Genomic DNA, 27,925 nt, shown 5'->3' on the forward strand with positions numbered 1-27,925 from the left:
GCTTACTTACTGTAATAACTGAATAATGTGTAACATGAAGTTAATTATACCATCATATCCACCTACAGGAGGTGTGCGAACACTTAGAAGTATGGGGGAAACAGACGTAGAGGTAGATCCATGTGGAGATGCTGAGGGTAAGTGGTTCATTACATTTCAAAAGAAAAGCCATGAGTACATATTATTTATTAAAGAAAACTTTGAAAATTTGAATCACTGCAAGTCCAAAGTTTGGTTACAATTTTCTATAGTTTTGAGTATAATTAGGTCATAGGCATGGTGATGTTTTACATCTGGACTACTCAAGTCATTCAATGGCATTCCATGTATTTTAGTGATTAATGTTCCAGTTATAAAAAATCTTACTGTATTTCAAACATATATTTCTTGATAAAAACACATTAGTATCAGTCTCATGACTGAAATCATGGTATGCATATTTTCCATCATGAACTACTTGCAAAGTCAATTGCTGTCCACTCCAGGAAAGAAAAAAAATCTGACTTGGATTAAATTTTATGTTTTAAAAGTGTTCCCCCCTACCTTCAATTTATCCCTTACATTATCATTTATCCAGCTTTCATTCAATGTTCCAGGATAATTAATATTTTACTATTCAGTAAAACTTCATTAACTCAAATATTCACCATTAAAAAACTTACCATTACTTAAAAAGCCCAGTAAGTTCCAGTGTAGATCACTCTCTACTCTGTGATCTCAGGAAAAATTGGAACAACCTAAAACATGAAGCAGAAGCTTCATACCACAGCACTTTGCATTTGTGAGGTTCTACTTTATATTGAAAATGTACAGTTCACGAAGTTTTCGAATTTAGTGAAGTTCCATTGCCAGGGAATGATGTAACATTTAAGCCATTTGTTGCAACTTGAAGGCCTGAAAGATATATTTAGGATGTCAATATTTGCATGTTTTTTTTATTTCTATCTCTGCTTTCTTTAATATGTCATAAGGCAAGAAAAGTTATCAAAATCTATATAAGTCCAATCAACTGGTCAGCTCTTAGTTTATTTGACTTTGCATACAGTTTCACCTCAGGACTTTGCATATACTTTCACCACAGGACTTTGCATATTCAATCACCTGGGGCATATTGATTTATGTAAATTCCTATATAAATTATATTCAGCATCAGACTTTGCATATAGATTCAACAGGAGACATTGTATTCAGGAAGGTACTTTGCATGTGGTATCACATAAAAATTGTGACTGTCTAAGCAATCACAAGTTTAAGCAGGTGACCTGTGACCTGGTTTTATCCGTTAATTTACATCATAAGGTTTGGCTTTAAAAATCCAGCCTGTTCCCTGGAGGATATTGCTAATGCCAGAGCTAGAGGGTCACATTTCAAGTTTGCTCAGGTATCTAGTAGTTGTTATTGGAAGTGATATTTCTTTCAAATAAGACAATAATTTCAATTTTATTTTCATTTCATTCTAGCTGCTGCAGAGGGATGCTATCTGGGACTGTTTGTATATGACGAACTAAAGGCAGCCGATAAGAGGAAGGCCAAAGTTGTTTCTTCCTGTTTCACTGAACAACTTATTGACAGGTCTATTTTTTTGTATTTGAATATCTTTCCCCAGTGCCCATATGGAGCTGGGGATTTTGAAGATGATGTTTTGATATTTGGATTTGGTTACTTGTATGATATGTAATTATGAGTATTCATATGACAGTTCTTTATGTGTCATGCTTGCCTGTGCGTTTGACCTTGTGTTCAAGGTGACAGCCACAAAAGGTTTTGTGTTGTTTTATTTGCTCTTATTTCTTGAACTCCAGGATGGATTTTCTTCTTGCTTGGAATGAATCGTCATAAAGTGTCTAAGACCGTTCATTCTGTGACACTCTTGTTTCCCTCATGAACTTTCAGGTTATTGTCACAGTCACAGAAAATGTGCATTTCAATTCTAGTTACGCTTTCATTTGCTAATATTTTCAAAACTCCTCGATAGTTTGTCATGTTTTGAATGAATCATAAGGAAGCTAAGAAAATTCATTCTAGGACATAATCTTTCGACTTTGACCACCTTGGGATCAAGGTCGTAGTGATGGAAACTTTGCATTTAGCTTTTGGATAAAATTTATTCCTTTCCTTTTTATTTCCTAAACCTATTGATGGATTTTCTTCATACTTTGCACAAATCATTATGAGACTTTGATGATTCATTCTGTGATGTGCTTACTTGCCACTTTGTCCTTATAGTCGAGCTTGCATTCATAAAATATTTGTGTTTGATACTTTGTTCTCGTTTTTTCATTTGCTTATATTTCATAAACCCTGATGGAATTTCTTCATACTTTGAATGAATCATTATGAACCTAAACCAGTTGATTGTGAAACATACTCCTGCAACATTTTGAACCTGTGACAAGGTCAAATGTTGTACAGGAAATCATTGATTGCGGGCTTAATGTGCTGACCCTGGCCTTGATTAATAGCAGCCTTTAAACCTACAGGATCAGGTAGTATGTGTGTTTTAGTAGGTATTTTAGAGACGGGTACACATCTTTATTATGTTTTATGAGCAATTCATTGACCTTGACCTTCTGACCTGTCAGCAGCTATTACATTAACAGCTTTCATGCTGGTATTGATTTAAAATTTTCATGCAGGCTTATTTGGAGGTATCAGCACTGATAAGCTGTTAAAAAGAGTCTGCAAACATCATCAGAGGTCACTAAGGAAGATGGAGAAAAAATGCATCAGTTATATTAGCTCTTTGACCTCCAACATAAGTATCTGCTCATATGAAGGCAGATATATATGGACAGTCTCAGTGCATGTCAGTCATTCAATCTTCCTATGTCCAAAGCATCAGTTTGGAATGGGCTTCATAGCAGCTACTTCAAGCCAAGGAAGTTAAGGAGGCTAATTCTTTACATGTATTTTATACAAGTATATAGTTTGTATTGTGTCTTGACCATTTTATCCTCTTGTTCATATTTTATTATGTGGAAGAGAATTTCTTATTATTACAGTACAAAATAGGCAAAATTACAGTTTGAATCATACATGTTTGTCAGTGACCAATACATATTGATACATATCACAATAAAAGCGTCATATTTTAATATATTGCAGTGTTTGTTCCTGGAAATACTCACCCCAAGTAGAACGAGGCTCTCTGCTCCAATTAGGCTATTTTCAGAAATGGCCTAAATGGCAAGCCACTTGCCTTGAACAATTGGATCAGTAGTTTTCCTTAAATAAAGAAGTAAACTAATTTTAATGTTAAAGTATTAAAATATTCTGAAAGTTGATTTTAAAATAAATGTGAAATAGTTTATGTGCTATCAACACGAACAAGGATATCACTAGAGGTAAACAAGAATTATTTTGTTTGTATTAATTAGACATAGCACAGAAGAGCAGTGGCAGAGAGGTAAGATCCTGGCTGAGGGGCAAAATTGGGCCAGGCACCTTATGGAAACTCCGGCCAATTTCCTTACCCCAACTAAATTTGCTGAGATAGTCACAACACAACTTCAAGAACTTAAGTGCCAAGTTCTTGTCAGGTAAGTCAGGCTCTCACTCTGTTCAAACTTTCTAAACTAATTATTTTAAAGAGGATATAGTGACCCCAGGTTGTTTAATACAGGGTTCCCACACTATCAGGAAAAAGTCGGGAGAAATGATAATTTTTTTCCGACTGTGAAAAGTCCTTGAATTTTGCAAATATTTACAAAAGTCGGGAAAAACCTGGAAATTTTCCTCCAACAACGTGATGCACGAAACAATTATGTAATTGAGTCATAACTGAACTGATTGTGAGTTTAATTTATCGATTTCTAACCATATTATTAGGTTGCTTGCCATAAATATATTTGTTGAGACAATCCAAACGCTCAGTGGATTAGATTCATCTAGTGGACTTTTTGTTTCACAGACAGCTCGATATCCATATATTTTTTTAAATTATGGAAGGTATGAAAACCAGTCTAGCATCACAAGCGGCCAACATAGTGGCGTTAATGCATATCCCCTTAGCGGATGGGCTAGCAAACTTAAACATTGTTAAATCGAGTTATACCTGTATGAAATCGATATGAAAATTATTTATTTTCTCAGAAGTTGCGAGGGTATTAAAATCGTTATGTCTTTAATCTGCTGAAAGATGATGAAACTAATGCATTGATGAAATTTGAGCTGGTTCTAGCTATTTCGATAGCATGTCGCACGAGCAGACTGAATCTCATCCGTCATTTTGAAATATTGTCTGAAAAAAATATTAAATGAAAGCCGTATACTGGTTGTAATAAAAATACAAAAACAAAAGAGCACAAAATTCTCAATATTTATTCCAAGACCAACTTCAGAGTTTTGTTGTATCACGTGATTACCATGTTGACATGTGCTGTCTCACATATGGAGCATACGAAGCAGGTAACCAGACTACTCTGCTTGACGAATCAGACTGGCCTAGTTTCTTGTAGTTGTTCTCAAAATAAATATGTTGAGAATTATATGTTCTTTCTGGTTTTTACAAAAGGTATCAGACTTTCATTTAATATAATTGAAATTTTATACAACAACATTAAAAAGGAGTTTGTTGTTGATATCACATGCCTGTTGGACTTCTGATGTTGTTGTTTGAGATTTGTGAAGAAATGTGACTATTAACATAAATGGCAAGTACCAGGTCAGGTTTCATCTATGCTGAGATTAAAGACATAATGATTATAATACTTGCCATTTTTGAGAAAAGAAATAATTTTCCTTTCGATTTCATGCAGGTGTAAGTCGATATAGCCTAGCTTAAATTTGCTAGGCCTGCTGGTAAGCTATCATACGGTGGCAGCAGATTCCAAATTTGATATGAAATTGCTCTGAACCCACACTCCATCCAAAACGTCCGAATGTGAAAAATGGGGTTGAAATATTTGGTGGAAACCCGGATTAGAAATATTTTGAATCTCTGAGCTGAACTTTGGTGTGAAACTGTTACACAGTGACATGTAGCTTGAAGCATTCATCTCAGATCTTAAATGGAACGCAGGAAAAATGGGAAATTGTCATCCCTTTTATTATATATTAAGAAACGATAATAGCCCATGTATCAATACAGGTTTGGGGACTGGTTTATTGAACTACAAGAAGATAAGTTGATTTTACAGAAAATTCAGTCCTTGTTTATACAACAGTATATAATTTTGAATATCTTTTGTCAAAATTTAAGTCAACCCTTTTGTAAATGTCTTTAAATGATGGAATTTTTAACCAAGTCATCTTAAGAAGTTTAGGTTGGTTGAAAAATCTTGTTTGAGATTTTATTGGTACACATAATTTCAGGGTTAAACTTTTTTCATAACAAGATAAGATTCTGAAACTTTGCATTTATTGGCGGGCTTTTCATACTGTGATAGGAAATGTTTACCTTGTATAACATGCACACATATTGCTCTAGAATTCTTTGGAATTAAAGGTTTGAAAGGAAACAAAATAATGAATGCTCAATATGTTGTTTCCATGTAGCAACATAATGCAGGTCAGCAAAGTAAAGTTAGAATTTATATTATGTACATTGCCAATTTATGGGAATATAGTCCAATTTGTTTCATGTGACTCATTTTGTGGTTTTGTACATGATCTTCATTTCTGACATATATGTTTTGGAGAGTCTTGAAAGAGAAACATCTTCAGATTTGGAAAATGCATGTTTTATAATCTAAAATGTTCATTAATTCCATTTAATAATAGTCATATGTTAACCTTGAAAAAATTAATTTCATCCTGGAAAAGACCTGGAAATTTATATTTAGAAAAGCGTGGGAACCATGTTAATACATGCTTTGATAAATTCCTCTTTATAACATACATTCAGTTTTTAACTAGAATAGGCAGATGCAAAACTTGATTATAAATAAAAATGCCTCCTTGTAATAAACAGTTTGAAGTGACCCACACTTGTTCACAGAAGTGAGGTGTTATTCTAAAGATGTAAATCAGTGTTGAGATATTTTTAAAAGTATACTTTTATTCCCCACCCCACCCCCATTTGCAGCTGAACTTGAAGTGATAATATAAAGTAGCTCCATTTTTTTGTGTTTCATGATGCATTAACACTTAATTTTGTTCTCAGTGACAGGTTGTGGACTGTTCATACCCTCTGTCAATCATATGTAATTAACCTATCTTGTGAAAATATAATGCAAACCAGACAGGTTTATTACTTTAAGGTCATGTAATATTATAATCGTTGAAAATAAAGGCATTATTTATTATATACAAAACATGTGCATTTAATTCAGGGACAAAGAATGGATAGAGAACAAGAAGATGGGGGCCTTTTTGTCTGTTGCTAAGGGTTCTGCTGAACCTCCAAAGTTCCTTGAAATTGAGTACAAAGGATCAAAGGGAGAGAATCACATTTCATTAGTTGGCAAAGGTATCACATTTGATAGGTGAGTACATTTATTTGTCTTTAATCTTAATTAACTTTTAGCATGAAAATCAGTAGTAGAAATTTCAAATTTGATATGTATAGCTTTATTGCTAAAGGGGCGCTCATCAGATAATATGTACTTTTGAGAGAGTGACGTATGTAAGGTGAAGTAGTTCGCATTTAAAACATGCACAATGGAGAGAATGTTGGCATACCTCTATGCTACATTAATGTAATGTGGATGATATTTCTTTTGAATATTGTACTTTTGGAAATTTTACATGATTTAAGCACACTGCTAACTAAAATTACTGCTCCCTTGTGTTAAAAAATCAGCCTGAATTAGTCTAAAGTACACTATACATAGCAGCTATTAAAATAGGGAAAATGAATTTTGCCAGACTAGACAATACCAGCTTCTGAAAGTGCAATGAATGAATTACCAAATATGTAAAATGTAAAAAAAGTTATTGGCTCTATTTTATACAATTTACCTCTGAAGTTTAGGAAGTGAAAATGACCAAGTAGACCTAGCACTTTTTTGAAAGGTGCACATCTGAAGTAATGCCAAGCTGTATACTCTATAACCCATAGTACACCCATCAATCATACACCAAAATAAAGGGAGTTAAAGGTTCTTTGCATTACACCTAAGATATACAAGGTCTTTTTTAAATAGCCAGTATAACCAGTGAGGAAAGCCGGGGAAATTCTTTTTCTTTAAAATCCTAACCCTATGCAAAATACGAAACTGTAGAGCGCCACCTAATAGACCGGAAGAGCTTATGCAATGGTCATATGTCCTGCATATGTTTTCACAAGTTTGTTATCACTATTCCAACAAAAAATACTTTACAGCCACATTCTTCTCAATGTCTGGTTGGTGTTAAATGAAAATGGTACTACTCAGACATCTAATATGGCTGACGTGACAGCTATTTTGAAACTGTTGCTATAATTACTTCTGAGTGGATTGTCATTTCAGCATCAGGTTTTCACTGAAAGACTTCTTATGATGTCTAGCTGATCCTTAATAAAAGCATTGCTGATTGGAAAACCATTACGGCTGCTGTTGTGGCCATCTTTATAATCTCGTTGCTACTTCTTCTGAATGGATAGTTATATCAACAAGATTTTTTAACAAAAGACTTGTTGTTGTTATGGGGTTTAACACCATTTTTCAGCACACGATAGGCTATGCATGGCGGCCAGTATTAATGGTGGAGGAAGAACCCGGTAAAACCCTGGGAAGAACCACCAACCCACGAGAAACTACTGGCAAGCTTTCTCACATACCCACATTGGCCGAATCCTAGATTCAGACCCACACAGACAGAGGTGAGATGGCAGTGATCCGTAACGGAGAGCGCTTTAGACCACTCGGCCACTCAAGGCCCCTACCAAAAGACTAAAATATAATTATATATAGTTAGTCATGAAACAAAATGACTCCAATCTGAAATCCAATACAGTTACCAAGGCTGCCATTTTAAAAGTCTTATTATTACTTCTCCTAAATGAAAGTCTAATCAGCATGGGGTTTTCATTAGATGACCTCTGATGATGTGTACCTGACATTCAGTATAGGCCGACATGGTGGCCATTTTTAAATTCTTGGTATTGCTGAATGAATGAATGGTCATATTGACTTGGGGTTTTCACCACAAGATTTCTTGTGATGTCCTAAATGGTAATGGTGCCAGTCTACATCTGATATATAGCCGTGATCTTGAAAGTCTTCCTTATGAATGGATTGTTATTTCAACACCGAGTTTCCATCGGATGACTTTTTATGATGTCTAGTCATTTCTAAATGAAATTGGTGCTGATTTTACATTTAGATATGGCCACCAGATGGTTTTAGTGTACAAAACGAATACATGATCTTATCTTGATTAATTGAAATTCTTTACAGACAGTAGAACATCAGTCAATTCAAGGATCTATTGTAATAAAATCAACTTGATGAATAAATTCTTTCCGTATTAACCAACTCTATCTCAGTGGGCTAGAAAATATCCCTTTCCCATAATTTCAAGGGTCATTTTTCAATTCTGATCTTGTCTGACTTTGGGACCAATATTTATTCCCAGGGAAATGATAAAAATTTCTCATTTTATAATTGGAATCCGTTGCTCATAGTAGACATCAGTGAAGACTTCCAAATTCAAATATGAACACTTCTGTAGCTTTATATCAGCTAAATAAAACCATTTTTAATGCATGGAAGTTTACACAGCACCTCAAATCAATGTTGTACATAATAAAACAAACACCAGCACAATGAGAAGACAGATATGAGTACTGGATTTGATTTAAATATCTTTCATGTCATATAAATGATTGTACTGACAATATTAACTGTCAGATTTTATCTGTGTTTGTTCCTTGAAAATAATCATTTCTACTGATAGATTTAACACAAACTGAAGACATACAAAGTTTATCATCATGATTGTAATCATATGATGATTTAGTGAAATATCTTGATTTGTTATTGGAGTGAGTGGTGTTTACAGGTGTGTGGTGTTCACATATACATTATGAGAATTTGAAATGTGACAGTGAATTCTGTATGTTTTCATGTACAAGTTGAGTCCAACTGCCAGCAATATAGACCCAGATCTGCCATCACATAATACACTTGAAGATTAGGGTCTGTTTTATCTGGTCTACAGATAAGTCCTAACAAACTGCATAGACCCAGATTTCTGGCATATTATGCAATGACAGATCTGGGTCTATTCAGTTTGCACTTGGACCTGACTTGTAAGCATGTATAAATAGCATATTAATATTGCCTGATATAAAAAAAGAATTTGTTTAAATCGACCATTGCAATAAATTCCCAGAAATTCCTAAACCCCAACATAAACTTTATGACTAATATTACAATATAATCAAGTTAGATAATGTTTTTAGTTTGTGATAATATGTAATGAATTGTGAAAGTATATAAAATTATAGTGCTAGAATTGGGAAGGAATTTGTCTTTGTAGTCAGTAACAACTTATGCCAATTTCTGATACCTATTGTGACACTGCCCCCAAGTCTATGGTAAGTACTATTCTCCGCAAAGGAAAAAACTGATCTCCTTCCCCTTTGAATAAGCTTAGATTTCTCATAAATCAGAAAAATGCTGACCTAAACCCATTCCAATGTTTTGTCTAAATGGGTATAAAGTTATCTTGTAATTATCCCACACGTCTGCATGATGCCATTTGGCAAACTTGGTGAGTTGTTTCCAATGGGACGGGAATTTCAGTGAGTGGTTACTTGCAGCTCCTCAGGTTATTCAGTGCAGCAGCAGATTTGATCCCATTGGTCCACCTTTATATGTAGCCCTTGCAAATAAAACTGCTTGTGAAATTTATTTGAAATGGAGCAATCCCTAGTACAATTATACTGTAAACCAAAGGTTTTAAAAATGTGTGATCAAGGGCCATTACTAATGCATCTAGTGAAAATAAATGCTTGAAATCAAATCAATAACGGTCACATAGGTATCAAGCTGCATTAAACAAATCCAGCAATATTTTGTAAAGTTAAGCTTTGGATACCACAAGATAGGAAGGAAAGCAATCAGGGAACATGACTCAAGGAAGAAATGTAATGGAATGCTGGAAATCATTGTTTCAAGTCTTATCAAAATAAAGTTGTATGTAAAATGTGGTTGAAGTTCAACAATCCTTGGTGAAGTTAAATGTTGGAAACCTGTTAAGTGAACAGGTGGTATGGCCAGTAGATTCAGTAATTGATGATGTGAAGACCTGAAAATTGAACTATTTAGCAGTCCAAAGAGTATAAAGCTGCATGACAAATTTTGCTGAATCAAAATGTTTTTGTAAAGTTATGTTTCAGAAAGCTAGGAAGATGTGCTCTCATGGACTATAACTATTGTAAATGACGTTATGGAATGCAGGAGATTTGACTAATTTGAGATCTCATTAATATAAAGATGCATCCCAAATTTGGTTGAAGTATTCCAAGTGAAATTATCTTTCAGAAACCAAACTTAAGGGGCAGGGCAATGAGGGGTCATAATTTCTGTAAATCATGGCTAAGCTAGCGTAAGATGAAACTTGAGGTCACATCAACATGAAGCTGCAAACCAAATTTGATTGAAGTATTCCAAGTGAAATTATCTTTCAGAAACCAAACTTAAGAGGCAGGGCAATGAGGGGTCATAATTTCTATAAATTATGGCTGAGCTAGCGTAAGATGAAACTCAAGGTCACATCGACATTAAGCTGCAAACCAAATCTGGTTGAAATTATCATGCAGAAGGAAAATACTAAGCTGACTTCATCATGCTAGGTTCTAATAAGTGCAGTTCCATATCCTTGCTATAATACGACTCAGTTAAAGAATTTTCTGGGCAACCATCATGCTTGGAAGACTCTTGATTTCAGAGTTTAAAGAGAATCAAAATAAAATGTTTTTTGATTATCACAGGCATGCCAGAATTTAATTAGACCATTCAAATTCATGGTCAGCATGCCAGATATTGAACATAATTTTGTTGTCGACAATGAAATTGACATATAATATAGCTAATTGATATCATATGAATTGGAGACACACCCATCTACCAGCAGTATCCAGTTTATTGCAACACTGAGCTGGTAGATGGGTGTGTCTCCAGTTCATATGATATCAGTAAGTATACCATAAGTATCTATGACCTCAGCAATATTACATTTCAGTCAATAAATGTTTGTCAGCTATGAATAGCAACAGTTTACAAGCAATGGTCTGTAGAAGAAAAAAAAACAATGAGATTTTCTGTAAGATGCAACCCTAGTCACAACCCTTGGCCATGAACATATCTTCAGGTCATTTGTAGCCAATTAGTCATTGTAATTTTGATCGATTTGAAAGAGCATAAATATTGTGATATTATAGCAAAAGTATTGTTTGGTGATATCCTGATGCAAGTTTAGGTTTACAGTAACATTAGTCATCATGACTAGTCTAGATTTTCATATTTCTTGACAACATAACACATTATTCCCGAAATGTACTAAGTGAATTATACCAATAACATCAAACTATATTTTTTATCCAGTGGTGGCATATCCATCAAGCCTGCAACAGACATGGACAAGATGAGAGCCGATATGGGGGGAGCAGCATGTACTGTGGGTGCATTGTATGCCATTGCCAAGCTACGTGTTCCAATTTCTGTGAAAGGTAATATTTTTGCACATAATAAATTCCAATTAAGACCAACAATCAGATTAAATAAAAATGGTCATAAATAGAATGTAGTCTGAATTAAGAACATACATTCCTCATTCAGTCTAAATGTAAATGACTGGACCTGGTTGTAATTATGGAGCGGTTTAATTTTTGGGGATGAACAGTAGGAAAGGTCAGCTGTATATCTTGGGTAAATATTATAATCACCATACAGAAGATTACAATTTCTCTCCTGTCTGCATGGATTCGAGTCTCGGATTCGGCTAATGTGGGTATGTGAGAAAGCTTGCCAGTAGCTTCAGTAGCTTCTTGTGGGTCGGTGGTTCTTTCCAGGGTTTTCCTGGGTTCTTCCTCAACTATTAATACTGGCCACCATGTATAGCCTATCGTGTGCTGAAAAATGGCGTTAAACCCTACAACAACAACAACAATTTCTCTCTTAAACTTTTCCTGTAAGTAAAAGCTTGCTATGAATTTCTGAAGCATAATGGGATTATATATGTACATTTCTGATTAAAATAATATATTAACTGCATCTTATTGAGTATATTCATGTTTCCAGGAGTCCGCACAATTTTATCTTATAGTTTTATGTAAGGGTAAGGTAAAGTTACATGGTTACATTTACATCATTAGGCAAAGAATGAAGACAATTTCTGTGGTTGGAACATGTAGTATCTCCCTTGTCCATCCAACCATATGCCTGTCACACCTTGCTTATGTTTTATGTTTAGGTTATTTTAGGCACTGTAATAGGGAAAGCCCTGTTCCATAAAAATATTTCTAGTTAGAATATCTGCAAAAAATATCACACATTTGATGCAAGAGTAAAATACCATTCTATCTCACCAACCTTAAGCTTATAGGTAATAATAAAGAATCATGATTTCTTTATCAGGTAACTATACAAGCCTGTATGAAAATGGTTTGGATAATTAACCATTGGGATATTAGAGGTTACATTGGTCAAGTCCGCATTAGTTGAACCTCAAAATAGTGACCACTTTGGCATCTGTGTGCACATCCATTCCTCCACATTTTAGATTAACCTCAATCTTATGAGGGATTTTTAAATGAAGGGCAGGCTAGACAAAACGAAGATCTCTTGGTGTGAACCATTTATATTTTTATGAGTATGATGTTGGTGCAGATGAGTAACAAAGTTCAAAATTTAAGATTCAGATAATCACAGCTCTACTGTATCATTATCATTTCCTTTGAAATGTTGTTTGCCTGAATTCATGTATCTTTACATCGGTCTTTTTTCAGCATATATACCACTGTGTGAAAACATGCCAAGTGGAACAGCCACCAGACCAGGTGATGTTGTGACTGCCATGAACGGAAAAACCATACAGGTAAATTTAAATTCTTCTTAGTTTCTTTTGAAATTTTTGTTAAGCTGACATTAGTAGAAACTATGTAAGAATATTTAGAATTTGGGTTTAAATCAAAACTTTAAAATGTTAATCTACCCATAATAATAATATCATATGCTGCCGTTTACACATGGAAGCATGTGCATGTAATATAGGTATAAGACAGATATAATTTACAGTAACAAACCAGAATATAATTAAACATCAAATTCAACATGCTAACATCTTAAATGCTTCCTTTTTCTAACACACAGGGAAATGTTATATATCATTACCTTTCATTTAAACATAATGACAGATTTAAACTTCACAATGATGTTTGATAGGCATAGGCCAAACTAACATATTGACAGATTTAAATTTCCTAATTGTACGTCCACTGCACTCAGTGATATCTGGAATGTTAAATGACTCATTTACAGTTGTGTTCATTTTTGACTTCTTGCTGTTCTAAATCTAAATCAAGATAAGACACCACATGTGAATTTATAATTTCATGTATTCTTCATTATTTTTCTGATGCTTTTTATAGGGAAAATATGGGTATTAATTGATTTGTACCATTGCTTTTATTGATGAATCTATTTATCCATGATGAATGGATTTATCCACCCATCTATGTTGAAGGCCTTTGCATTTTATGTTTCAAGAGATAAACGCCATACATTTATAAATGAGACTGTAGATTTCCACAAGCTATGTTAGTATAAAACGTAAGTGAATTTAGCAGTTTTCATTTTTCATGGATTTTGTTGCCTTCCTACAGACAACAAATTGTATGACTCAGAAGATGGTAAATCCACCGTTAAAACAATAGAACAGCTTCACACATTGATGAAATTGAATACTGAAAAAAATGTAATTTATCCAAAGCCTCAAACATTTATACCCATGAAATTAAATGAATTCACTATAATTTGTTTTTAATTTGTCATGTGGATTTAATACAGTCTCCTGTTCCTGAAATAGCTGAAAAATATTTTAATTTCAATTCATGTCCCCGTGTCCAACTGTCCATCCATTCCACACCAATCTTGACACAACACAGCTCTCTAGGGAATTAATGGCTTTTAACCAGTATAGTAATTTGAAGCTTGATGATAAAAAGCCAAAGGTCAACTTGGACTAAACCTTTATTAATCAAAATATGCCTTGAGTTATGGCCCCTTATAAATTCAAAAATTTGTCTTTGCTCAGGATTATGTTAATTTGTTGGGAATTTTTTTCTTACTGAAAATATCTCTGATTAAATTAGCAGTAAACTCAAGAAATTGACATAATGATTGCCATTATATATATTTCTTCTTCAGGTACATCGTTTGGCTAGTTTTGGTATTAAAATGTCATTTGTAAGCTGAGACAAAAGTCTGCCAGATTCCATCATTCATCATGTAATACTTCTACTCAGCCATGCCATATCAGAATGGTCTGTTCAGAAGCCATGCATATTCCCATCAGTTTGTGCTCTTTGTGAAGTCAAGATGATTCAATGAATTCTCATCTTTAGGAAATTATACCCGATCTTTTCTCCCACCAAATTGCTCATTTTTGTCATTGACAAATGGTCACATGATAAGCAGTATGGCACAGTCTTAATTCTCCATTTTCATGATCAGTAGCTCTTATATACTCATATTCCCATTTATGTGTCTTCCTTACAGAAACACCATATACATGATAAGGGCACTCATTTTTGGTCTGAATTTAATCACTGTGCATTTAGAGTCATCGACCAGGTTTCGTCATACTTCAGTACCACTTCCAAGTCCATGGTGTTAAATTACCTGCATGACTTTCTCCAGCACCACAAAGCGCCTTCAATTCATTATCAACAAATCCTGATCTTATATAGCAGCATTTCATTTGTCTGGGTCTGTAGTTAAAAAAGTCTCTAAATCAAGTTTGCATCCCTCAGGATTGTGCATTGCAGTTTGACAGTTTTGAATCCTCCATCTGCATGGATTGTCAGATTTCATTCTGGAGATATCTTTGTCTCCTGTGACTTCTCAATGCAGGTGCAGATCTCATTTTTGTGGGCTTGTTCATAAGACCACTTTGGATGTTCCTTCTATGGCAGCTGAAATTTCAAGAATTTGATCAAAAGATACAAGTTTCAGATTACATAGGGATCATCTCGGTAGATAGCATGACAAACCTGCATTCAGTGTCCTCAACATCCTAGGTAAGCACAGTTTCCTAACAGACTCACTGTCCAGATTGAATCAACCAGTTCACAAAGAATGGTCCTTTCATCCCTTAGTTTTCAGTCAAAGTCTGCAAAAGTTCAGTTCCTTTGTGGACATCTTTGCCACAAGATGGAACACAAACTCTCTACTTCTCTGTGTGCAGTGCCAGATCTGAAAGTTATGGCAGTTGATGACCTTGCACTGATTTGAAATAGTCTCAGGGTATGTGCCTTTCTCCCAATACCTCAGATTCTAAAGGTTATTCAGAGGACAGTGGTATCTGAGATCAGAACTAACCCTGATTGCTTCTCTCAATTGCTATATGTTTCTGATAAATGACCTCCAGAATATGGCAGTGGAGATACTCAAAAAAATCCTGCCATCTCTTCACCAGCTCAAACAACTGCACATGCAGGTTTCCCTTACAACCAGAAATGCAGAACCTGCATGCCTGGCTGATATCAAATAAGCTTCCAAAAAGAAACTTCTGTGAACAAATGGTCAACAGAATCGCTCTGGCAAGAGTATTCACTACTTTGTAAGCCTGTGATGTGGATGGAGCCTTTTCATAGCTGTGTGTGTGTGTGTGTGTAAGTTGTATTTTTAACATAGCTTTAACAATTTTTCAGCCATATCACTATAATGTCTGCAGTGTTGCAGTTTATTGTGATGTCTAGCATCTTGTCCTACCCAGTCACATTATCCTGACACAAGGCCAATCAGTCCTAATACTACCCTCATGCCAAGAGAGGCAGCTGCTCATACCATTTATATAAGTCTTGGCTGGGGTTCTAACCAGTGACCTCATGCATCTAAAGCACCTGCTCTAAGTCCCTTTTCTTAGCTATGTGAGCAGACAAATATTATTTCCTTAAGCCTCAGTTTTGGAGATTGCTCACTGTCTCATTATCATGGAGAAGTTTGTCTCATTATTGATCAAAAGCTATGCTTCCACAATTCTGACATGTTCTGTTGTCATGGAAAGAGGATATTTGTCAGAACAAAGACCTTTCCAGATTTGTAGCCAATTTCACCACGTCTCAACTAAAAGCAATTGCCGTTTTCTGAAATGGAACCTTCCTTGGGTTTTGATGTGGTTAAACAAGTCACTATTGAAACCAGTGTTCGAAGCCTCACTGCCTCACCTTTTGAAGAAGACCTACTTCCAAGCCATGCTAGTCTTGGGCAGAACCAGCAGAATTCATGCTTTATTGGTCAGTCCAAAGTTTTAGTAGTTCTGCCACAATGATTCAGATTTTTGCATCTTGGATTATGATTTTATTGTGAAGAACAAGCGCTAATTCATGGGAAAATATTTTCTTGTTTTGAAACCTTTAATCATTAGACCAGTCTTTCCATAGGTTGTCTTCTGGACCCTGACAGAGCTTTGAAATGGTACCCGATGGATTTTCATCTTGGATTCTTTGGGTTATTCACTCAACCCCGTGAAAATTGACCTAAACTTATATAATTCGGTATGCATATTAGCTCATAAAGCCAGAACAGTTGCTACCAGCTTAGCATTTTAGCAAAATTGCTCCCAGGCTGACATATGTAATTGGGACAGAAATCTGATTAGACATTCTCTGGCTCTGATTGAAAAATCTTTTCTTTCAGCAGGCTGAAATTGATCTGTTAGAGTCTATTTCACCGTTCTGACAGGCTCCTTTCCCGTAACCATCAGGAGCTTTGTAAAGACACAGGTTATTCACCTTCATTAGATTTGCATGAGCATTTCCTTTTTACACTGCATCTCTTAATGGAACTGTGCTATCCTTTGCCTGTATCTCATACACGACTTGAAGCTGTTGTTCATACATTAAGAAACCAGAGCCAGGGCCACCTCCAGGTTAAGGAGATGTTAATTCCTCTACCTTTTACCTATTCAAAGATGGATAATATATTTGAAGAAATCTTCAATCTTAGAAGTAAAATAAATTTCTTAACAAGACTTACTGATCATAAATCTATCCTGCTTTCATTTATATCCTTGGAAGGGTCTATATGTCTGCTCCAGTTGTAACTGACGAATGGTGGAATTTGGCACCAATTCTTCTATTCAAGAGGAGACTACTCTCATCTGATTTTGTCTCTGTAAGCAGATGACATTTTTGTGCTAAAACAACCCCAAAGACTTTACTGTCTTTTTCTCGCATGAGAGGTCTGGATTTGTGATGTAGTGGAAAGGACTCAATATATTTTGACAAGATAAGTATTATCAAAGAAATATATTAATTTAAAATTGGTTTTCAGGTGGACAACACTGACGCTGAGGGCAGACTGATACTAGCAGATACTCTGTGTTATGCCCAGACATTTAACCCTCAGTTGGTCTTAGACATGGCCACACTTACAGGTTTGTCAGCATACACTAAATTACATTTTTGTTTAGTGGGTTTTTTTCATTTATTTAGAGAGGAAATGATTTGATTTTGTCCAGTGATTCAGCATATATGTATTTTTAAGTTTTAATGAGTATATTTTCAAATTTCCATAAGTAATGGAGACAAAAATCAAGCCTTTTTAGCTCCATTTTATCCTTATTGCTACAGTGAAATAATAAATCCTGTCATGTATGCAGTACTTTTTCAAGAGAAATTGAACCATGACCATTTTGAAATTGATTAATTGCAACATGTACAATGTTGTTTGCCAAATGCAATAAATAGTAAACATTTATGACAGGATTTGCAGATTTATTGTTAAATGAAATTTGTGATTAAGTTTTCCTGCTTTGGACATAAATATGTTATTTATTGTGTGATTGAATCAGAAAGTGCCTGTCAAACTATTTGCATTTTTATTGGACCAAAAATAGACCTTTATATAAAAACTTTCAAAACAGTTTCTGATTTAGAAGTCTGAAATTGTTTTCATCAGATTTTCATTTCTTTATTATTGCCATTCACAATGGGTTCACAATAGAAAAAATTGTGAACCCATCGTGAATGGCGATAATAAAGACATATATGAGGCTATAAAATTCAACTCATCCACTCCTATTTAGGAGAGCTGACTGAGGAAGGGCATGCCATTTTTTTTCAAGATGCTTGTCTGATTGAACAAGTGGCATTTTAAGTAGATTTAGTATTAATTTGCAGTGTTCGATGAGTAACGGTAATGTAGGACAAGAAAAGGTCCAAATCACTTGCTTTGCAGGAAAAGTAAAAGTTCCATGACACTACAGTGAGAAAGCTTGCCAGTAGCTTCTCTTGGGTCAGTGGTTCTCACCAGGGTTTTCCCGGGTTCTTCCTCCACCATTTATACTGGCCGCCATGTATAGCCTATCTTGTGCTGAAAAATGGCGTTAAACCGTACAGCAACAACAATCCATGACACTACAAGTAAAACTTTTAAAAAGTCCCAAGTCATTTGCCCTGCAGGACAAGTAAAAGTTCCAAGTCATTTGCCCTGCAGGACAAGTAAAAGTTCCAAGTTATTTGCCCTGCAGAACAAGTAAAAGTTCCAAGTCATTTGCCCTGCAGGACAAGTAAAAGTTCCAAGTCATTTGCCCTGCAGGACAAGTAAAAGTTCCAAGTCATTTGCCCTGCAGGACAAGTAAAAGTTCCAAATTATTTGCCCTGTAGGACAAGTCATTTGCCCTGTAGGACAAGTAAAAGTTCCAAGTCATTTGCCCTGTAGGACAAGTAAAAGTTCCAAGTCATTTGCCCTGCAGGACAAGTAAAAGTTCCAAGTCATTTGCCCTGCAGGACAAGTAAAAGTTCCAAGTCATTTGCCCTGTAGGACAAGTAAAAGTTCCAAGTCATTTGCCCTTCAGGACAAGTAAAGATTCCAAGTCATTTGCCCTGCAGGACAAACAGCCTGCTGAAGATATTTCAAGCCCAGATGTAGTTGTCTTTAAGGTATTTGTTTAAGAAAAATGATACAAGTATTTATAGGTTGTTGGAATTTTCTTAAATTTTGCAATGTATTCATATATTTATAGGTGCCATTGACGTTGCCCTGGGATCAGGAGCAACTGGTGTTTTTACAAATTCCACACCCATGTGGGATATTCTGCAGAAGGTAGAAAATGCATACTAGTTTGTATTTATTATTATTATTATTATTATTATTATTATTATTATTATTATTTTTCTTTCTGTCCCCTGCTTATCATAGAGAAAAGGACATTTTACTGATGCCTGCCTGTCCATCCTTTCTACTATTTGTCCATCCCATTTTGTTTCCAAACAACAACTCTAAATTAGTATTTGATTTCAAGCATATTTGGTATGCAGCTATCTATTGATGAGACCTTGGCTGAGTTTGATTGTCAGCATTCTGCATCATCGTTTAACAGAGTTATATCCCCTGATTATTGGACCCATCCATTTGTTTTTTTTTCAACGATAACTTCCTTAATTATTATTCAGTTTCAACCAGATTTTGTATATGTACCAGTTGGTCAAGTGTTCTATGGCACTATCTGTTACAGATCACTTGCACATCTCACCTGTGTCCATGTGAGTTCTGGTCTCATCTTGACCATCATGTTAGAAAGCTTCCCATTCATCAGTAGTTCTTCCTGGGGTCTTACAGTGTTCTTCCTTCACTAAATATATACAGGCCTTGTATAGTATCTCATATGCTGAAAAAATGCATTAGATCCCAATCAACCAAATTTTGTATGCAGTATGATATTGATGAAGCCATTAAAAAGTAGGGTTTTTCTATTTTCTCTCTCCAAAGCTAGGTGAGAGTGTGATATGATTTTCTTTTCATTACATATCATTCGTCTTCCATTTTGCATCATATAGGCATACAAATGTGCAGTTTTTAAATAATGTCCATGCAGCAGTAAGGTCATTGTTAATAAAAGTAGGGAAACCTTTTGCTTGACTTTCTGAAAACTGCTCAATCAGTTTGAACGCTGTGGAAAATTAAGTGTATTCTGCCATCAGAGTCTTTTAATTTTGTAAAAAATTTCAATTTGTGACATAATAATCACAATACTAAAAATAGTAACATTTCAAGACCAAGTTTTTTTTTATATAGCTAAACGTTTTATCCAACTTTGGCAAAATTTGATATGGAACATCATGGCATTGGGTTGTTTCAAATTCAGACAAATTATGCAAGTTTGTCCCAAGACATAACTATTGTTACCAAGAAAAGCTGCAAAACAGCAAACATTTTTTTTTAATTTACTCAACTATTTTCATTAAATAATACAGCAAGTTCTGATATGAAAACCTATGAAAGTTTTGAAAATTTCTGGTATCAAAGATGCAAAATCTTACTTTAATTATTTTAAAGAAATATTCAAGTAACTTCTAGTCAAGTCATGTCAATCTTATTTCAAGCAGATTTGACATAAAAGAAACTTTATCTGTTACCTGGCTGATTTCAACCGAATTTCAAATGAAAGAATCTTGCTGTGATGGTCTTTCAGGTTTGAACAGATAATTTTGAGCCACCTTAAATTCAGTCACCTATAGTAGAAACAAAAAGACTCCTTTTTAAAATATTCAATCAGTTTGATTTAAAACTACCATGTAATGGTTTGAGTAAGCCATGTAACTTATCTCAAATGTACTTGAGCTTGTTTTACAACTTGCAAATCTATATATCTATAGTAATACAATCTGAAGGTAATGGATTGATATTTTCACCATTTATATGCAATTCAGTCAATAGGGTTTTTCCACTTTGATCATAGAAGAGAAGTAAATCTTGTGAAAACTTTTATAATGTATGCTCTTTTTTATGTGCTTGTCATAGTTTTCAAATACTGTTTGGTTTACCTCCCATTACAAACTTTGTCATGCAGGCAAGTGTTAGGACAGGAGATCGTGTTTGGAGGATGCCCCTTTTGGAACACTACACGAAACAAGTAACAGAGTCACAGCTGGCTGATGTAAACAACATTGGCAAATTTTCACGCTCTGGTGGTGCATGCACTGCTGCTGCTTTTTTAAAGGTAAGAACTGCGTTAATAAATCTTTCCAAGTTTGATACATTATGCAAACTTAGTTACCTATTTGGGAGGTAGGTTTAAATATATAAACAAATTCGAAATGGTGATGACTTCCATTGTCTCAATCTGTCCATGAGGTTTATCTAAGATTTAGAAGATTATGTACAGGAATAAAGGAGATTTAATGGATTTTTCTTATAGTAGCTATAAAGAACTCCCCACTCAAGAAAAATGTTTAACATAAAGTAAAGAAAATGTAATGGGTTTTAAATATAAGAAATTAGTTTGAATGTTGTAAATTTTATGAAATTGTCAGTTATGTCAGTGCTTCCCAAAGTGTGGTACTTGTACCAGTGGTGGTACGCAACAGGGTTTCATGGGGTATGCAGCAGAAACAAATTCACTAAAAAAAGCCACTATGGCACTGGGAGAAGGGTTACACCTATAAGACTAGTGTCCCAATAGGGATACGCAAATGTTAAAAGTTTGGGAAACACTGCTTTAATATAATTCAGTTCACACTTAACACCTTTAAACGTAATTGTGTTTCAGGAATTTGTCACTAATAAAAACTGGCTACACCTGGATATTGCAGGGGTTATGATGAATAAAGATGAGATTCCTTACCTCAGCAAAGGAATGTCAGGTATGAGTCTTAATGTTAGTTCATTATTAAAACATTATTTGGTTGTCACTTACAGGTTGACAACAATATCTGGGCCCACGTTTATAAACACAGAAGAGTTAATGTGCTTAAGAGTAGGGGATGCAGATTTGTCTATTTGAATACAGTTTATGGAGTTGAAATATAAAAGAGACCAGCACACAAAATGGCATGCACAATACTGTACATCAGCAATTGATGTTAGAAAGATCCAGAAAATAACTTGTCACATAATCAAATTTATGTAATAAACATTGTCAACTTTAATATTTCTGTATCTTTTTGAATAAGATTTTATTCTGGGTGAAAGAAAATTTTTAGCGATTGGCTGACTGATGAGAAGGATTCTTTTAGAGATTTTTGTTTACCTCTATTTTTCGTAGAAATTTTATACCAAGAAGATAGGTTTTATACAGGATATAAGAAGATTATATTATGATACCAGATGTACTTGCTTCTGAGTCAAGTCAAACAGCAAACTGCACAGACCTAAATCTGCCATTGCATAGTGCTTATCTTGGTCTTTGCAGTATATTAGTAATTTCCAGTATAACAAACAACATAGACAATGATCTGCTGGTGCATAATGATCACGGTCTTTGTTGTTTACAGTTGGTCTGGTATGTGAGTGTACACAGTACATTTAGGGATTCAGGTTTTGCAAGTGTAAATAGGGGTTCATTTTCATTGTATTTGGTATGGTATTGCACCTTTCTTTGCAGTACATTAAAATACTAATAATATATAATGTAATTACAAATTGAGACCAGTCTGCTGGTAAGTATTGATGTTAGTAATATTCACAACAGAACAGCCTTTGCATTAAAAAGACATTCTGGTCTTCTCAAAATCAGCACTCACAATTTGACTTAGATGAGTTAATTTTCAACCACTGTTGAAGTCAGATAGATGCTTAACAGTAATTGACATGCAATCTTGAACTGTTGAGTTTTTAGATGTGCAGATTATCTCTTACCATGATAGAAAAAGTAAAATGTTACAGCCCACTTTGTTAAGAATTTAAATTACTGTTTTATATTCCCTTGCAAATAATAATCAAGGATAATTCATGAAAGTCATGTCTCCCATGAGGTTTAATCTTATAGTGCTCAAGGAATGTTTTTCTTCAGACAAGGCCAATGGCAAGTGGCTAAGAAAAAGTCACCTGACTTAATTCGGAATTCACTTGCCTGACAGTGTCATATATATTTACTATTTGCCACAAGGTTGAAACTGCTGCACTTCAGATGAAAGTATAAATTTGTTTTAAGTTGACTAGTTTTCTGTCAGGATTTTCCTGTCATTCTACTTCAGCACAAAACATTGTGTGACCATAACTGCAAAAGTCTCTGAAGTGTTTCTTGATCAAAGTTGAGTCGGAGATGCATTGGTCTTTTTCATATTAATCAGTCAAAACTAGCTTAACCTTTCTTAATGGATCAACCATTTATTCTTCTGGGGTTGATGTTAGAGTGTGGCTGGAATTTTCTTTCACTCAAGGATATTTTTTTTTCTTCTGTTACATCAAGTTAATTTATTTTTGTCAACTTATGTAATGCATATAATCAGTTCATTTTCTAGAAATTAGAGCAAGGATATTTTTTTCAAGCTGTATATGAGCAGGAGTTTTTCAGGAAAAAAAATTCCAGCCACTCCCACCCCTTCCATTAAATGCTTTCTTCCTGATTAGTTCATGTCATAGTAGCATATTGTAGACCTTCTGTTTCACAGTGGACTAGATGTATTCCAAGATAAATAGGGACAGGCTAAATAGGATTGGAATGTAATTTAAAAATAACTTTTCATTCACTTCAGACTAGCTGTTGTATGGTAATTGAGGACTGGTTTAATGAGATTTCAATGTTAATGCAAAACAACAACTTATTAACAGTGAATTAACTGTACTTCTGGTAATTGGCAACTGGCTTAATGAGATTGCAATGTATATACAAAATAACTTCTCACTCACGGTTTGCATTACTCTCAGGTAATTAGGGACTGATTTAATGAGATTGGAATGTTTAGAAAAGAACTTCTTTTTCACAGTGGACTAGCTGCACTCTCAGGTAATTAGGGACTGATTTAGTGAGATTTGAATGTTTAGAAAAGAACTTCTTTTTCACAGTGGACTAGCTGCACTCTCAGGTAATTAGGGACTGATTTAGTGAGATTTGAATATTTAGAAAAGAACTTCTTTTTCACAGTGGACTAGCTGCACTCTTAGGTAATTAGGGACTGATTTAATGAGATTTGAATGTTTAGAAAAGAACTTTTTCACAGTGGACTAGCTTCACTCTCAGGTAGTTAGGGACTGATTTAATGAGATTGGAATATATAGAAAAGAACTTCTCTTTCACAGTGTACTGACTGTGCTCTCTTTTAGCTGATTAAAATATACTATGACGAAAATAAATTCACAACAATTTTATGACGTATGAAACATTTTATGAATTAAAGGTAAGGTTGTAGAAAAATTGAACCCATAATTAAAATATTTTATTACTAGAGGTAATAAAAAATGTAAACATTAACTTTGTAAGAAGTCTTCGGTATATTTTTCATTGAAGTGAATCACAGGTGCATTAAAATAAAGCATTGAATTTTCCACCAGTGATATCTTGATGATATACCTAAGTGTTGCATAACCATATGCTTTGTAGTATTTTCAAATATATTACAAGTAGTCAGAATTTGCTCTGACCCTTGCCACCCCATTTTTTATATTTGGACATTTATGTTGGGGTGTTGGGTCAGAGCCCATTCCCTGTCAAAAAGTTGGAATTCGCTGACACAATTTGGTGTCGGCATGGGGTAGATGTTTACTAGCTGGCCCAGCAAACTTGAACAACTTTTCATTGAGATATACCTTCATGAAATACATTAGGAATATGATTTATTTTCTAAAAAATTGCAATCATAGCATTCGTTATGTCTTTAATCTGCTGATAGACGAGATGAAAGTACATTGTTGCTGAAATTTGATATCCAAATATCAAAAATGGGGTGACACGGGTCAGAGGAAACTCTGACTAATTTGCAAGTTGTATTGTTAAATATCTTTACAGGCAGTATTTTCAAATATATTTACAAGTTGTATTGTTAAATATCTTTACAGGTAGACCCACCAGAACAGTGGTTGAATTCATACAGAGACTTGCACAACAACAATCCTCTTGATCTTATGTACATTTTAGATACTTAGTATTGTATGTGAAGATATACTGTATAGAAAATGTTTATTAATTACTGCATTTAGCACTGTGTACCATGTACAATCATGAGTAGTAGAGAGATCTGTGAAATACTGAAATGACAAATAACTTGTATATGAAAGAGATTAAAAACAGTAATAAAATAATGCTTGCCTTTATTGTTACTCTTGCAACAATTGTTGTTTGGGCATATAGTGTACCCCTTTTCTATGCATCTATCAGGATTTCGGTCAGTTTTTAAAAACATTGCTGAGGAGTTTTTAAACACTGTTGTGGGGCATATTGTTGACCCTTGTCTATCCATCCACACAACAATCTGGATTTGGATCAGATTTTAAACACTCTAGTGAAGGTTTGAAACACTGTGATGGTAGATGTTCATCCATTTGATTCTACTGGTGGTAGGACAAAATTACCATTTTAACAGATAACTACTACACATAGTGTTTTATAGTTGAAACCTACCTTTTTAAAAAATTAAAAATGTTTACATTATTTTACATGTTCTATCCACATATTACAGAAACTAGTAAAAACAAGAGTACTGGGGACCGGTAATGTTATACCATTGCAATGAAGTGTGGCTGAGTAATCCAATTAAGAAGTACACAACAAGCTGTTAATTGATTATCTTATTGTTGTAATTTAGATCTTAAGGCCAAATGCAAAATGTTTTATGCGATGATGTAAGTAATAAAGGGATCCAATTTGATCATTGATGGCTTTTGAGACTTGCATAAAAATCGGCTGATCCTTGGAGGAGGTGAGACATTATGAAGAGACCAACCAGCAGAAACACTGGAATTAGTATCTTAAGATTTTTGTGTTATTTAATTTTTTGCATTGCTCAAGTTATCTTTTAGAGGCATTTTGAAGGACACCTTGAATATATTTTTGTTCATGTTAAAATTGTTATTACTCTATGGTCGTAAACTAAGTAAAAGAAAAAAGCAAAACCAAAAGGTTTTTTATAAAGTTCAACAAAAAAATTATTTCCCAAGAATACAAAGTGAACATTTATCAAGAAACTACAATATTGTGAATTATATCCCAAATTGTCCTAAACATGTTTTCACAAGTGCAAAAAGCATAGAGTATTCCGAATGAATCCCTGCGGTGCTACAAATAAATTGCAAAATTGAATGTGCTGATGTGCCAATAGCCTCTAATGTGGTAATGTATCAGGTATAACGGTACCAATTGCGCAAGTCCAGGTGGGCGGAGCTTAAGGTGTATGGAACATTGTATTCAGAATTAAAGAACAACACTAGCTGTGATTGGTGCATTATGTAAGAGTTGTACTTTCTGTTTGGCTTTAAAAAATGTTGAGCCTCTTGGCAACATGTGAGTTTGCGTTAATTTCTATCTAGATCATATTTTGTATTTTTTATGATTTTTTTAAAATATGGTACACATGACTGAAAATGTGCTTGTTGTGACTAGATAACTCTTACCCCTGTCTAGTTCCAGTAGAGTTATCTCTCTTAAATGCAATGGAGTACCTGGTTATGTCATTGTCAAATTGACAATCTAGCATTGTTCTATATGACAGCGTGTGACATGCATGCCCAAGTAGGACAGAAAGTATATTTATTTCACAAAACATTAGCATTGAGGTATATGGAAAAACAATTGGTACCGTGATACCTAAAGGAAAGAATAGCCTCACAGTGTTTCCATAGAAACGCATACATGTGGGCGGCATTTATGAACTATACTAGTTTGATGTAGGAAAACAAATGTATGCTGAACACTTTTGGTCAAATATTGAAAGTTCTTTAAGAATAAAATGTATGAAATCTTTAGAAAATAGCACAAGATGGCTTTGGATGGGGACTTTTGATAACTATAGCTATGATAGATATAGACTTGTGTTACCTGATGCCTTTATGTATGTGCTGTTACCTCCTAGATTGGAATGCATGCAACAAAATAAGTTATGTAAACATAATATAGTTGATTTTGGCCAAATATTGGCTATTGTACCTGCAAAAGATGAAAAATCATGTGTACAAAAACAACTATCTTGTTCTTGTAAGGCATGCCATAAACCAGGATAGAGAACATTCTAAGTACACTTGTAGATAGATCACTTGTACCATGTGGGATGTTCTGGCATGAGTAATTTTTAGGTAATTTATTAAGGATTTGGTATTCCTTCCCATTTTGATTTGAATTGTCCTGCTCTAATTGTCCCTTTTTTTTTTACACTCTCCTGCTTTGAAATTGTTCATGTAGTTAGTTCAGTTCTCTTGCATTCCCTTTTGTTGAAGTAGCAGTGAATACCAACAAACAAGAACAGTTTCCTTAAGTCAGCATTTCCCATTGGCACTTGTATAAGCCCAATTATAATCTACTATTGACTTTCAATTAATCCTATTTCTTTCTGTCAAGCTGCTCCTGTGGAATTTCCATGTTTGGTCCAACATTACAGAATGATAACCATTTTAGTCACACAGTGCATATTCATTCCATTCAAATCCACACTGTTCTTGAAACTTTGCATCCCATCGCAAGAATCCAAATTGGCATGAGATGATATCTGCATGGTTATGGAAGGCTGCACTCTACATGCCGGCATTGTAGAAAATATGAACTATGTGATATGAAAGAGCTGCGTCATCTTAGAAAGTAAAATTACATGACTCTTGAGGTCTCCACTAAACATAGGAGTCTAAATGTTAGGTTCTCACTTTGTCAGTAATGTATTTTGAGATAATTTAATTGCAATGAAGTTAATACAGGTTGTTGATGAACTCATCTATATTACATGGATAATATATTCAAGGTTACCACACCTTATGTATATCATTCAGTTATCTCCCTTACACCAGTCATATCATTTCAAGGAAATAAAATCTCAGTGACTGATTATGAAAATAAAGAGAAGATTTGTGAAGTATAATATTAGCCCTCAATCTTGATGCAAATGTAAGTAGAAGCAATTTGATAATTT

At 34.5% G+C, this 27,925-nt stretch overlaps 1 protein-coding gene across 1 annotated transcript in view; it reads left to right on the forward strand.

The window, feature by feature from the left end:
• LOC149773812 (cytosol aminopeptidase-like) overlaps window positions 1–25,115 on the forward strand; it is a 36,225-nt gene extending 11,110 nt beyond the window's left edge. Inside the window, exons 4-14 of the mRNA XM_089945949.1 lie at window positions 69–137; window positions 1,461–1,572; window positions 3,378–3,539; window positions 6,273–6,425; window positions 11,475–11,599; window positions 12,878–12,966; window positions 17,427–17,529; window positions 19,120–19,199; window positions 20,947–21,096; window positions 21,646–21,739; window positions 24,873–25,115. Of these exons, the coding sequence (XP_089802075.1) occupies window positions 69–137; window positions 1,461–1,572; window positions 3,378–3,539; window positions 6,273–6,425; window positions 11,475–11,599; window positions 12,878–12,966; window positions 17,427–17,529; window positions 19,120–19,199; window positions 20,947–21,096; window positions 21,646–21,739; window positions 24,873–24,934 (1,199 nt within the window). The 3' untranslated portion in view covers window positions 24,935–25,115. The remainder of the gene's footprint in view (window positions 1–68; window positions 138–1,460; window positions 1,573–3,377; window positions 3,540–6,272; window positions 6,426–11,474; window positions 11,600–12,877; window positions 12,967–17,426; window positions 17,530–19,119; window positions 19,200–20,946; window positions 21,097–21,645; window positions 21,740–24,872) is intronic.
• The last annotated feature ends 2,810 nt before the right edge of the window (window positions 25,116–27,925 follow it).

The sequence above is a fragment of the Sinohyriopsis cumingii genome, unplaced genomic scaffold, assembly GCF_028554795.1.
Source record: "Sinohyriopsis cumingii isolate HCF-2022 unplaced genomic scaffold, ASM2855479v2 utg000552l, whole genome shotgun sequence".
Classification (NCBI taxonomy): domain Eukaryota; kingdom Metazoa; phylum Mollusca; class Bivalvia; order Unionida; family Unionidae; genus Sinohyriopsis; species Sinohyriopsis cumingii.